General features: G+C 39.7%; 1 protein-coding gene across 1 annotated transcript; it reads right to left on the bottom strand.

Annotated features, from left to right (window-relative positions):
* Positions 1 to 1735: 1735 nt before the first annotated feature.
* LOC110061105 (salivary peroxidase/catechol oxidase-like) lies at positions 1736 to 11522 on the bottom strand. Its single transcript, XM_089280173.1, has 8 exons — positions 11263 to 11522; positions 10657 to 10702; positions 8753 to 9371; positions 7667 to 7910; positions 7093 to 7277; positions 6007 to 6299; positions 3061 to 3626; positions 1736 to 2571 (listed from the first exon to the last, which is right to left on the bottom strand). Exons 2-8 carry the CDS (start codon positions 10668 to 10670, stop codon positions 2504 to 2506), a joined length of 1989 nt encoding a protein of 662 aa, XP_089136299.1. The 5' UTR covers positions 10671 to 10702; positions 11263 to 11522; the 3' UTR covers positions 1736 to 2503.
* Positions 11523 to 14190: the final 2668 nt, after the last annotated feature.

The raw sequence follows: 14190 nt of genomic DNA on the forward strand, positions 1-14190 counted from the left end.
TCGACGACAGCGAAGATGAAGATGACTGCCAGTGAAAGTTGCATTCGAAAATAACAGTGTTAAATACTTCTTTTCAGTAGCTGCAAATGCTTTTTGTCGCCAAACGTTTTTTTAAAGCAAATGGAAAGTTTATAATAAATTTGTATCCTGCCTTCTATATTTATTCTATAGCAATTTTTTTGATATTCAAACATCATGCCATTTTAAAGTTTTACTAAAATATTTCACATGACCCCCCCTTTTCCCTTATTTTTTTGGGATGGCCCCCCCTCGAAAGTCATTTTTTTTCGCATGGCCCCCCCCCCCAAATCCCACCAGCCCCCCCTACCTTATAAAAAATGAACGGTCCCTAAAACAGTCAAACCCGATTGATATGATCGGAGTCTGATATGGTACGTTTGGGTCTGATCGGGGGGGGGGGGGGGGGAGGGGTACGGCCATATATGGGCTATATAGGTATGTGCCGCTGTGGTAAAGGGTATGGTTTTCAAGCAGTTTACTCTAGCATAGGGTATATAAATAAGAGCGTTTTGGTCTAGAATAGGGTATCATTTTTCACCAAACTGACCAGTTGGTTGAAGATTTTATCTAAACTAAGGAAACCAGGAATTGCCACTCAAAAATACAAAAAAATGAAATCGGCGAGTTTAAATTTTTGCAACTCAGCCTCAACAGCGTCGATAGATGAGTATCATAAAACACTACTGGATATTATTAAATGTCAAAAATCGGAATTCAGACGGAAACCCGTGGTTTTAATACTGGTTACTCTAGTATAGGGTAGAAAAATTCAGCTGAACTAGCTCTGGTATAGGCTGAGGGTTCCAGGGTCCCAGCGGCATATCCCCACCCAGAAATTCCTAAAGCACCGCCCCCGGGGGTCTGATATGGTAGGTTGGGGTCTCGTATTGTTTGTTGGGGTCTGATATGGGGAGCTTGATATGGTAGGCCACGTTCCAACTCTAATAGGGGTGAGGGGAAGCAATCCCATCTCTCAGACCATTTTGCTCTCAAATTCCACTTCCCAGTGCTCAAATCCCATTCCCACAGGAAGAATTCAGAAAAAAATCCCGGCGATACACATACCAGTACCTTTCTCTTCGCAGCCATAAAATTACGGCTTCTAAATACGCGCGACCCAACAAAGGTCAACAAGACGATAGGGTTCTTTTAGACTGTGCTAAAACATGCAAGTAGGGAAGTTATGGCGATTACTTAGGTTAGAAGTTCCTGCCACTTTCCTGGCACAGGCGACCCAAGTTCCATCTACAGGAGCGTAGCCAGGATTTTTCAAAGGGGGGTCACACTATGTCAAAGTAAGGGTACCCACCAGATTGTCATGTGGTTTTACGCCACCGGTTGTATCAAGCTTCACACTGACTGTGGAAGTAAGGTGAGGTAATTTTATGAAGCACTTGACAGTATTTTTACTTCCTAAAACCGATCCGAAATATTCCCATACAAACTCTTATATTTTAATTTCACCATGACCGTTACTACGCAAGATGATCATCTCATAGATCAGGGACATAGCTGGGGGGGGGGGGGGGGGAGGGGAGTTCCTGGGGTGTCCGTGACCCCACTTTTGTGAGCCTTTTCTGAGTAAACAACCTACAACGACCTTGATGTCTGACCGCTTAATTTGCTGAAACATGGCCAAATTAGCGATTTTTCGCTTCTTCTTCTTAATGCCATTGTAACTCATGCATGTTCAAACAGAAAAGAACTCTCAATATTAAGTTGCTAAATTTTATTCCCACTTCCATAGAGTTATCTGACAAGTTTCGTTATTAGATTAACATTCAAAAACTAAGTATTAAAACTTGCAAAGCAAAACTATGTAAATATAACTTGTCCTTCCTCTATAACGCAGAGGTTGAAATTACTGAAGCTTACTGCAGTCAGTTCGGAGTATATATATAATTACTGAATAAGGAGTGGCTACATATAAGGGACGACATTTGTACTCAATGTATGTGTGTTGAAAATCCTCCAACTTGAACTCTAAAGTTGGTATAAGACGTCTGAAGATTCTGAGGTATAAATGAATTTTTCAAGACTGTCAAACCTGACCAGAAACGACTGAAGGTCTACCCAAGGACGTACGAAGGTTATCGAATAATTTTAAAAGGCCATCGTATATAAATTTCCGATTTTTTTCCCGAAGATTGCCCACCACCCGAGGCCCAATTTATCGTATGTACGTTTCCTAAAAAAGGGAGGATCAATTGATTACAATTAATGACTTCTTATACTTATTGACTAACAAGACAATTTAATTCCTTATTAAATATAATATTGTTTAACTAGCCACCCTTACAGTAACCCCCACGTCTGAATATAAGGAAGGGAGGGTATGATCGCAGATTACTCTTACAGCCACTGGGGCCTTTAACTTAGCTGTACGTGTTACATTTAATGTTAACATCAACTATATCGTTTCTGACTAACTAAAACAAAAACTTGCATGGCACAAATTCAAGAATGGATCCCTGGGAATACTTCAAGCAGCGACATTTCCGCCAAAACCACCACTCCGGGAAAATTTAGGAGCACCGAAATATTTGGCACCTAGCAATCAAGAAATAACAAATCAATATTTCACTTCATACTTGTTCTGCATTAATTATAAACTATCGCCATCTTTCCTAGAATTTTGCAATGTTGTTTGTTATCGGTGATTGACAGAGCGGAAAGTGAGCAGAAAAAAATATTGCAGCTGCCTTTTTCTTTTCACGAGCCTAAAGTCTGTCTCCACTATTGTAGCTCATTTCCCCCACATTTCGATTCTTGGTTACATCTGGGGGAGGGAAAGAAATGCAGGCGATTCCTTTGAATTTTTACTTCTAAATTACTGTCGACCATTTAGAAGACGCTCCACATTACGTCCAAGATTGTAAACTCCTAAGTCTCATAAGACGGCAGAAACTTTGCTGCGTTTTAACACAAGTTTGATGGAATGTTTACTCCCAGAGTAAAGGTAAAAGGACTCCTTTTTCCACCTCATTAGAAAGCCCAGAATGCCAAGAATGCCCAGAGCAAATAGAAAAAAGTACTTACTCTCTTTGAAAACATTCAGGTTGACAAAAGGCAGATGACGGCAGGGCACATCATCATTTGGGCTATGGATAATGCTTCGCTTGAAAACTTCGGGCTGAATAGTGGTCACATCGTCTGAGTTGTCACATATCACTCGAGCTAGAGAGGCCTTTCTTATCTCGGTCAGTTGTTCTATGGTAAACCCTGTGAGAGTGTCGTTTCTCTCATACCAGAAGCGATCACCATGGCGCGTTCTGCTGAACTGCGCGAGCATCAGACAGGTGGTGGTTAGTCCAAGCTCACTCCCGCGTTGATTTCCCTCACTCAACAATCCCGCAAATAAATCGATGTCCTCCACAGTTCTGTAGGCTCTATCCAGTCTTCGCCGCTGACTAGAGGGTATATTTGTAAGCTGATTAAAGTTTCTTCCTCTGGCTACGGGACCACCACAAAGCGTTGAAAACTGGATATACCCTGGTAAGCCATGATCTCGTCCACGCTGCATGTTTATAGCAGCAAGATCACCAAAAAACCCACCGTTTGGCCCTGGAATAATGAGACGTTCTCGCACGGCATCAGCAATGTTCCTACGAGAAAGAAAATCAATAATTATTGCCAAATACGAGTTTTCGGAGGATCTCGTTTAACTGTTTGGAGAACGTTGAGTATGTGGGCCGGAACTTGCTTTTTAGATATAGTGTTGAAACAAATCTACTAATGAGTTGGATTAGGCGCCATTACCGACCGCTGTTCGGAAAAGGAGCCCGCGCGCCTTCTCCGATACGAAACCGGACTTCAGACTAGACTCGAGAGAGCGGCGGAAATCGAGCCTGGAGGTTGATGCCCTTTCAAGAGTAGCTGTTTTCAAAATAACCTAATTTACGGGTACGGCCTCGCAAAATCATTTACTATAATGGCGAGTAGTCCGATGCAGAACTATTCTGTCGGCAACTTGTTCCGAAAGCGCAGAAAGAAAATAAACACCCTCACAACTGAAGACGTTCGCAAAAAATAATAATAATAAAAAAAGCAAAAAATCAAAACTCTGGTCATATGGTAAAACGGTGAGTATTGACTTGGTAAGGTCAGGCCGGATGGGAAAATATTTGGCTCTCGGTCGGGACGCAATTAATAAGAAATTTTACAATCGAGAAAAGATAAAATGATTATAGATTTATCTAAAAGCGATTTTCAAGTTAAAAAAGGGGAAAATTGATAAAAGGGTAATACTGTATTGTAATTTATAGTTTAAACATTCAATGTGTATTTTGGGAGCTGGCTGCTATTACATCGTAGCCTGGTTGACGATTCTTTCACTCGTGGTAGCAAAGGGAGTAAAGGATGGTAGTTGTCGTATTTTGAATAGTTTGTGATCACTTTTTTCTAATTAACAGTTAGATTATGAGCTCGAGATCTCTATTGAGAAGTGATAGTTGGCGTGGCCAAAGGCCGAATCACCTCATAGAAAATCGAGAGTGAATAATCTAATAGTTTTAGTAGAATTCTAACTGCAACTGACTTCAATTAAGGGTTTTCTATTACTTCTCGAAGTATTTTGAACTTTGCGCCTTTAAAAGATTGCTCGGATTGAAATGCCATTTAAAATTGAAGTTGTGTGAGCCCGCGCATAATTTTGTCAATAATTTCAAGTTTTTAAAGTCAAGAAACCGTTAATGTCCTTCTTTTAGTCTTCTGAGGAATTACATTATCCATTGGGATGTAAACTTTCCTTAAAAACTTCGGGAAAACGAAAAATCGTCCCCATTTCGTAGACGAACGATAGCCACTGCACTCTAATTAAACAATAGAGTGTTTCTGTCGAGGAACTATCGGCTGATAGTTGTCCCGCGGAAATTTGATGTTCTTGTAACAAATATGCTGGTGTTAAGAACATCAAATTTCCAAGGGACAACTATCAGACCGATAGTTTAGAGATATAAACACTCTATTGTCTTTATTGTTCACCATTAAATTTTCTTCCGCGCGCCAACTCAAAATTCATATTGAATTATTTCAACTTTTTTCGATGAAAGCCGTGAAAGATCGTTAAAGCCAAATGTAAAATTTGAAAAAAAAAACCAGGCAAAAACCCACTTAATAAATTTCAATTGTTTACTTTCTGTAAGCCCGCTTCTTTACGGAAATATTTTCACGGACGAGTACTATCCATCCGGGTATTTTCCTCTTACGGGCACTATGGGCTGATAGTGTCTCTCCGCGGATGAACACTATCGCGTCACGTGATCAGTTAGTAAGCCAACAAGAATCGGAGAAAATTTAGTGGTGAACTTTAATGGCTGATAGTGTACGAGTAGCTCAGCCAATCAAATTGCAGAATTTGCATTAGTATACTAGTAGAATTCTACTAACAACTGATAGATATTTTGTACTTTGGAGATATGGTGTCTTTTAGAACATCTTTTTAAGAAGCACTATATTACATTTAAATCATCCTCACTTCAGTTCTCTTGTTAGTATTTCTCCCTGAAATAAAAACGCATGTATGTGTGTCGAATAAATTGTAACCTAAAAAGTCCTACAATTACTTCGATATTAGATTACGGTTCATGCCATCGAGGTGTTTGTGCAAGGTAAGTAAAATAAATAACCGTTATTTACCCTAGGCAGTGCTTATACCGCAAAGGTTAGCGGGGCTGAGCAAACAACTGAAATAAATAATTTAAATTGAATATACATGTAACATTGTTAAGAATCCCAACTGGCCGGAGGCAAACCAGTCAGCTTTTTACAAGCATGGCCGAGGATTTGAACTCGGGGCTACCGTGAAACAAATCCAGGTAGTGGTCAGAGCGGGAATCGTACCCGGGACCGCTGGATTGCGAGTCGGACACGCTGACCACTCGGCCACACTGCCTCCATAGGCGAAAGACAATCGATAAATGAAGTTCTTGCCTTCCGATTGTCAGTCAGTTTATTTTGACTCACAAAACATAGCAAAATACATACCGATCAAATTCGCCAGCTCTTATTCCAGCCAATCCAAGATAAAGCCCTGTATAAGGATTGACTCCTAAGTTTGGATCATTGAGCGGTCCTGGGTTAAAAAAATCGACTGGAGATTGGGATAGCTGGTCAATGAGATCAACTCCACTCGATACTGTAAAGTTCTCCCGAATTAAAGTGTGGCCTATTCTTAAGCCAGCCGTGGCGAACGAGTTGATAATTGTAGAATCTATTTTCGGAACGTAACCTTTGAAGAATGTTCCATCTGCCTCCAGCGCAACCCCTGCATCTCGCCGCTGAAAGAGAAGACGGTCGAATTATAACTACACTGCACTGTTTTACAAGATTGCCGTGTGGGAGTCTGGCTGACAGTTGTTGTCAAGTCGGTCAATTTCCCTTTTAAAACGTCCATGAAAGTCTAATTTCCGTAATTAGACGGGCTGGTCATTCCATAATAGCGCCCCGCTATAGGTGAAAGCCACGCTTGCAGTATGCGCGGCTTGGGAAAGTCTAGTTTGATTTCAGAATCTCTTAGATTATACGGTGTACTGCTGATGCTAAATAGGTTTTGCAGGTGTGTAAGCCGTTGTTAATATCAATTCACTTGGAGCGCCCCGATCAAAATAAAAAGTTAACAATTGATTCATGCTTTAGCGTGTTTCGTCGAGATATGATGTACGCACGAAGTTTGGAGAGCAGGAAAGAAGCGTACGAATTGCCCGAAGAAGACTAGCCTAGCGTCTTGAGTACTTTCTATACGTTACACTGAACTGCATCATAAGTCGCTGATGCACAGCTAGAGGCATGAATCAATCGTTTTATAACTTTGCCGAACGAAAGCAATCCTCGCGAAGCGAAGTTAACTGTACTTTGCACGTATTCTAAGGGTCATCACTACGGTGATGTCATCACCTACGCATTTGCTGTAAAAGGCGGATCAATCCTTTAAGTTTGTGAATAAGCCCTTGGTGTGTGTCCATGTCAACCCTTTGAAAAGAACTTGTAAATAAATATATATCTACGTATTTTTTGCTTAACGAGAAAAGAAAGGATGAATTATTACATTATGTTATTCCTTGCAGGTCTTACCAATCTTTGACTGGGGATGAGTGTTGGCAACCACTCATTATATGTAATGTGTTGTAACATGGCACCAACGATTCGGCGCGCCTCTTGAAACAGTTTCTCGTCTTTCCACGATGGATTCAGAGTGAACAGGTGTTTGGCAATACGGTTGTGTTCACGAACCCACAGAGCGTGCATTGCCATTAAGGCTGTCAAAAAACAGAATAAAATGGTTAGGTGGTCATGTGGTGTGTCGGCATTTAAGTAAAGTAAAGTAAAAATTTATTTTTACCGTCAAGGTGGCCTGTTCAGCTCAAAGGCCACTCATGACGTGATGGGCCTTGCACTTAAAGAAAACGTCAGAAACCAAAAGAAAGTCTTTGGTCAGCTTATAGTTTAATAGGAACATAGTAGAAAGACAAGCCTAATCGGAGACGCATGTGTATCGTAAACACCAGCGCCTAATACCTTAGGTTTGATTGATTGATTGATTGATTGATTAAGAATGCTTCGCTTCACCTGCTGGCTCTTGATAGATTTGCTAAGTTTCGGATTTCTTAACAGCATGATTTAAAGTTAAGTCTCTAATTTCTCCCACCTTGATTTTCGTTCACTCGAGGATCACCAGCTCTGAAGCAAGGCTGAGTTTCAGTATCGTTAGATCTACAGAAGCCTGCTTCACCGCCCACAGACTCCTGTGCTGGAAGAATGGGTAAGTCGCTGCTGTTAATGAAAGGTTCAACTATCAAAAGTCCCAGTTTGAAGAAGCGAAGGCTTTTTGCTGTCTCGAGATCTGAGCCGTACACTTGTGATCCATCAAGGTAAGCGGTTATCTCGTTTATCTATCGTAGGAAAATTTAGTTCAATTAGCATAAGAAAAACAACCGTTCATTTTGCTAAGTACGCTAAACTGTTTATAAGCCAAGGAACCTGTAGAATTATTTAGAACTGAATATACAACGATTTCCACTAATCCCTTATAGTATAAGTCTGAACAGGAGAGATAACTAATTAACATGACATGCTTATGTTACGCAAAATAATGTATTTTGATGTTTTCTGTGTCAGAACTTTGTTACAACTTACATTGGAGAAAGATACATTCACATAAGTGTAATTATTAAATAGATGATAGCATTAAATAAGTAACTGATCTATTTGTCATCTATGATAAGAAAGTTGACCATGACCTGCGTTTAATTTAAAAAAAATAATAAACTGACAAATGTGTGATCTCAGAAGATCAGAAACTGACCTACGTGTCATCCCTGGGGGGTTGGGGTACTCCCAGAAAAATTGGGTGGGGGTGTGCGTCCCGCTTCTAAAAACCCTTACCCTATTTATGACCAAAATCTTCGATTTTCCCTACTCTACAAATGACCTGACCAAAAAATCGATATTCTATTGATGACTGTTGCGGCTGGCACAGTTGCTCTAAACGTAATTTCGGAAGGGTTTTGTCGATGGTCTTATCAATAACGATGAAGCTTCTTCTAAAAACATACCCAATTCAAGACTAGTGTGCAAACACCATACCCTATTTATGACCAACATGGCCAAAATCGATTCTCTATTTATGACCAAAAAGGCTGAAAACCATATCCTTTGGGACTGCACATACCCATGTCGCCCATATATGGGAGTACCCCCACCCCCCGCGGTGTCATCAAGGATAACAACTGACCTGATTGCCGTGGCTGTTCTGCTCTGACCTGACAAGAGGAGTACACCGTGCAAGAGGATCGCCCGATAGCCTTACCCTGGAGCTGATGTTGACTCCGAAGCAGAAAGGTTTTTCAATCAGGCTGGGGCAAGGTTCCTGGCTTGTGCCACAATCGAGCTGTGGGTTGACCCCCACAGTGAATTCAGTGAGCGTGAGATCATGGTCCAAAAATTGACCCCACGTCATTACCATGTGGGTAAAACTTGCTCGGTCTGGATAGTTATCAAACACTATCTTGCTAACAAACCTCGTATTTGGGAGGCGAATGCGCCTGCCTCTAAATCTTTCGGACGAGAATTGCCGAGGTTGGTTGCCTGGTTGTTCATACGCAGTAGGAGGATCTAAGCCTGGGAACCGATCATGCGGTGTAAAGGCGGCTCCGGTTGTAATGTTGCAGAGATTGTTGCATGTGCCATCAAACGTGCGATAATGGAATTTGAGACAAAAGAGTCTTTTCACAAGTGAAACCTCGCAGTTTGGGAGGCTCAGCGTATCCAGCACTTGTTGCGCGGAAGAAGCACCTAAATACCCTTGAGGCGTTTCAAACCAGCCAGCGACAAGTAATACTCCGAAGAGAAAGCTGCATTAGAAAAAAAAAAAAAAAAAAAACAGGTGACAAATCAACATAAATTTACATCACAATTCATCCAGATGCTCTATATGACAAATTATATCTCATATAATATATGTCTTTTAGGATTTGTTCTATTATGATGATGATGATGATGTATTATATGTTACCATGTCTTATAATATATGACCCCGGGGGACTCCCATATAAAAAGGAAGGAGGTGCTGGTCGGAATTTTGAACAGAATCCCCAAGAGATACCAAAATCCTGCTTTGGGGGCGGGGCTTAAGTTTTATTTTTCATTCCTAAGAGGTACCAATCTTAAAACAACACATTGTCTCCTCTCATATTTTTTTCCACTCAATACCCTAAAAGGTACTGCAAAACCTCCCGCTGTGGACCTTTTGACGCTGAGCACCCTAAGAGGTACTAAAACCACTTTTTTAACCCCTAAAAGGAACGACGAGCACCCCCCGGGATATGACATGGTATATGGGCAATTATAACACGCTCTACAAATATGGTAAGAGTACACCAACCTTTTTGAGACGTTTTTGCCCTTAATTTATTTTTCCATATTTTGGGGGCTTTTTTAATAAAACAATCATTCCACCCGCGTTTTTTGGTTATGAGACGATTATGGTCATCTCTCGTTGGCTATCTATGTATGTATGTATCATCTCATATCCAAAGACAAAAGATGTGTATTTTCGACATTTTCATGTAAGACGGCGACGTCAATAACTTGAACTTCATAAAAACTTCACAAAACCAATGACATCCTTACGAGATGGCAGAAATCGTGTCCTATGTAGGGAGGGGAGCGAGGAGGGGGAAGGGAGTAAAACAGAGAACTCCCAGTCTCCGTAGGTCAAAGAAAGCCCGGTCTGAAATTAATGGCGTTCACAGCTCCAGGAGCGACTTTCATTCTGTCCGAGGGGGCTTTACATTCGTGCTTAGTTTATCAGAGCAGTAGTTTTGTCTTCACGACGTATAATGTTCAAAGAATGTTTGGCTGAAGGAAAAGCAGCTAATCCTATCGAGGCATTATCGAAATGACTTTTGTGATATTTCTTCAAACGATGAAAGAATGAGATTTTAGCCCTGCTCTGCATTTTGAGCACCATGCACCGACATGGTGACCGATCGTATACTGCACACTCTTTATTTCAAAGAAAAACAACTTCGTATACTATTTTCATTTAAACACATTATAGGAACCTTGGGGCTTGGTGCTGCGAGCTGCTAGCTAATTCATTAAGTTCGACTCAAAAACTTTTTAGCTTAAACATACCTCGTGATGCACATTTTGCTTTTGGCTAATGGCTCTCGCTTTTCACCTGTTGAATCATAGAGAGTATTATATCAGTACTAGCAAACTTATTCATAATATCTGTATTCTATATTGCCATCAGTGGGTCACTGAAACGGTATGTGACATTAAGCACGCGAGAGCGACACAACCATCGTCACAAAATCGGCAAATTGCAACCCGAAATGATTTAGGTCTAAGTTAAAAATCAGACACTAACGCGCTTTTTCGTTTTATTTACAATATTTCACCTCTGACATTAGAGGCCAGAGGAAAAAAATTTCCTTTGCTTGCAATATCCACTGTATGAAGTTAGCGAATTGAGAGGTTAAAATCAACTGATACGCAGATACTAAACAAATAAAGTTATGAAACAAGATAGGACTAAGATAAATAAACAAATAAATAGATAAGAAGAATAAGACTTCCGTGAACTCTGATTCCCTTTAAAGGAAACATGTCATTCTGGCGAGGCAATAAATATTTCGCCCTAGAGGCGTTATTACTTTTTCCTTGCCCCTGCGACAGAAATTTAAACCAACTAAATGTATTGTGCATACATGTAATCTTAGGGAAATCGTACAATACCTGTTACTTGGAGAAGAGAACGCAAGAGAGAACAGAACGATTCCTTCGAGATCTAGAAGCTCAGATCTTCAGCGGAGAACGTCGCTTTTTGGGTTGATCGTGTTCCCTTATATGCCAGACGGCGGGCAAACTACTGACAATAATTAGTCATCAAATAACAAAAGCACTTTAAACTTTAAAGCTGATATCTAAACTTGTCTGTGGTCCTTGCAGAACTATTTTCAGATTCCCACGGAAGCGGCGACATGTAGTTGAAAGCAATATCATCTCGATTTGTTTATTTTGTGACGAAATCACTTTAATGTTCTTTGTATCATTCAAACCAAAATGGAAATCGATACCGCAATTATGATATTGCTAAAACCGTATTACCACTGATTTTGTGGACTTTGAAGTTCTCTAATGGAACAAAAGAAGTTTTAAAGTGTTCTGTTTTAAAACTTATAGTGATGTTATGGGAACGTGACGAGGACGTTTGCCACAGAAGGTCAACCCAAAAACAACCTGTCAAACGAAAGAATTGTTCTTGCGCTTATTTTTATTTATTTATTGTTGCTTCTTTTTTTATGAGCGGTCGAAGCTTGTTCTGGCTTGAAGGAGTCATGGTCAGTTACGTAACACCATCTACTTTGGGTTTAATTTACTCGCGTCTTCGTATGTTGATGTCGTGCGCATTCTTAATCCTGAATCCGGTCGGTGATATTGGTTCAAGAATATATCTCTTTATACGTAATTGACACATTATGATAAAAGTCTGGTTTTCAAAAGGCAATATAACAAATTAGTTTTTGAAAATCATGTGCTTGGTCTGTTACGTCACAGAGTTTTCCCTTTCCTCACGTGCCACGCGACCGGATTGAACCCACCTAAGCCAAACTGACAATAATAGAGGCTTGAAGCGAAACTCAGCTTTGTTTTTGTAGATACTATATTGATGGATGAACACTTAAAGGACATTGCTGTACCACTCTTTTGAATTTATTAAAAAAGTAAGACGATTTGTATGGGAAAAAGTTGTTGGAGAGCAAGACCTTGGTAACCAGCAACATTTTCCATAGAAATCACTGGCCACATTTTCCGAAAATTCAAACTGTCGTATAAACTTACTCTTTAATGTCAGGGGCCTCAAACTTGGCAATTTAGTTATTTTTGATCTCCTCTTTCTATTTCTGACATTCTTTAAGTTATAGCCCATAATATGAGTTTTTTCTAGTTTAAAATTTTGTCACGCAAGCCCAGCTACCAATGGCTCTTTTAGTTTCCTCATTTAGTGGTTTTATTACTGCTATTTTAATCTGACACTTAAATAAAGGTAGGCATTACTGGCTTACTATGACGTCATTCACCCACGTAGGAGACTGATGGGATGGACTAACTAGTTGGTAGTATTGGTGTAGTTCCTCGATCTATGTTGGACTGAGATTTTCGTCCTGAAAGTAAAAGCTACGTTAAACACTTATGTCTTAAAATAAATTACTAAAAATCTAAATCTTGGAAGTCAACTTTTGGGCGGTATACAGCAACAACACCAACTTTATCGTACTCAACATAGAAATTAGAAATTAGATGAACAAAAATAAGTTAAAATAAAGAGAGTACATGGCTGCCCGAAATAAACCTTAATGGGCTAAGACTGGGCAGCCATCCTTGGTGATTTAAAGTGATTATTAATTTGGGTCAAATAAGAAGAGAAAATAAGAAAAAAGACATGCACGACAGACACACACAACACACACACAAAAAAGACTAATTATACATACAGATTTAGTGAAGAATAGTTGGTTTGTACAGTGTACTGATGAGAATAGTTATACTTCACATACAGAGTACAGATATTACATACAGATATTCAATATGTGCTAATAGCTTGCTGTAATGTTTGATTTGATCTTTTTCTTAAAATGTTTAAGTGGCAGAAGCTTAATATCATCACTAATATCATTCCTGATCTTTGCACCTTGATATCTAATGTTAAAGATTCCATAGTTTGTTCTTGTTTTTGGAAGAGCATTGACTATTCGGGCATTAGATATCACTTTTATGATTAGGTATTTTCCGTATTTGCATGTAGTAGTAAGCCTTTCAAAAGGCCAGAGCGAGAATACGGCAGATTGTTGGGAGTTGGTCCTCCAGCGTAAACATAAGGCCGAAGAAGTGATCTTCTATTTTATTTATTCACTTTTCAATTTGGAAAGTCACGGTATCCTTAGCTTCTGGCTTCATTAGCAACTCAGGCCTATTCCTCTAGAAGCTTGACAGAAATTTACAATGTCACGAGATTGTACGAAGTGTTGAAACAACGTTCGCGCACAAGTTGGGCAAGAGTTATCTACCAATTATATATGTAACGTGCACACAATCGTCAAACAAATACGTTGATGTTATAATTCTATAGTCATCATATTGGAGTATAGAAAGACAGGCAAACGTGCAGAAATGAAAATTATCTCATGGTCCTCTTTTAGACATGCACTGGACCACTTTTGCCACACGATCTCACTGAACAACTGAGCTCTTCATGTCTGCTCTTATCGGCACTTGTTACATTATTACGTAATATTGGTGACTTATACGATAAGCTTTTGATATTTCACACAGAAATAAAATGAGAAGATAGCTTAGTGTTGATTAGAAGATTTATGTTGTAGTTTGTTCTTCTGAAAAACAAACTTTGTTAACAAAAACACTGCAATATTTGAAAAAGCACTTCGATATTGTACACTATTCAATAATAAATATATCTTATTAGATGTTTTGGTGTGTAGTATCGCTGTTTATAATAAAGTTTCCATATAACCCGCGCTCTGATTGGCTGAAACAGCGTGCTTTATCAGAAAACAGAGCACGGGTTGATGACGGTCAGTTGGCTTTCAAATTTTTGCTTTGGAATTTTGACAAATTTGCCCCAAATGAAACATCCCCTGTGAT

Source organism: Orbicella faveolata, unplaced genomic scaffold (assembly GCF_042242905.1).
Source record: "Orbicella faveolata isolate gen_17 unplaced genomic scaffold, um_ofav_v1 contig_47, whole genome shotgun sequence".
Classification (NCBI taxonomy): domain Eukaryota; kingdom Metazoa; phylum Cnidaria; class Anthozoa; order Scleractinia; family Merulinidae; genus Orbicella; species Orbicella faveolata.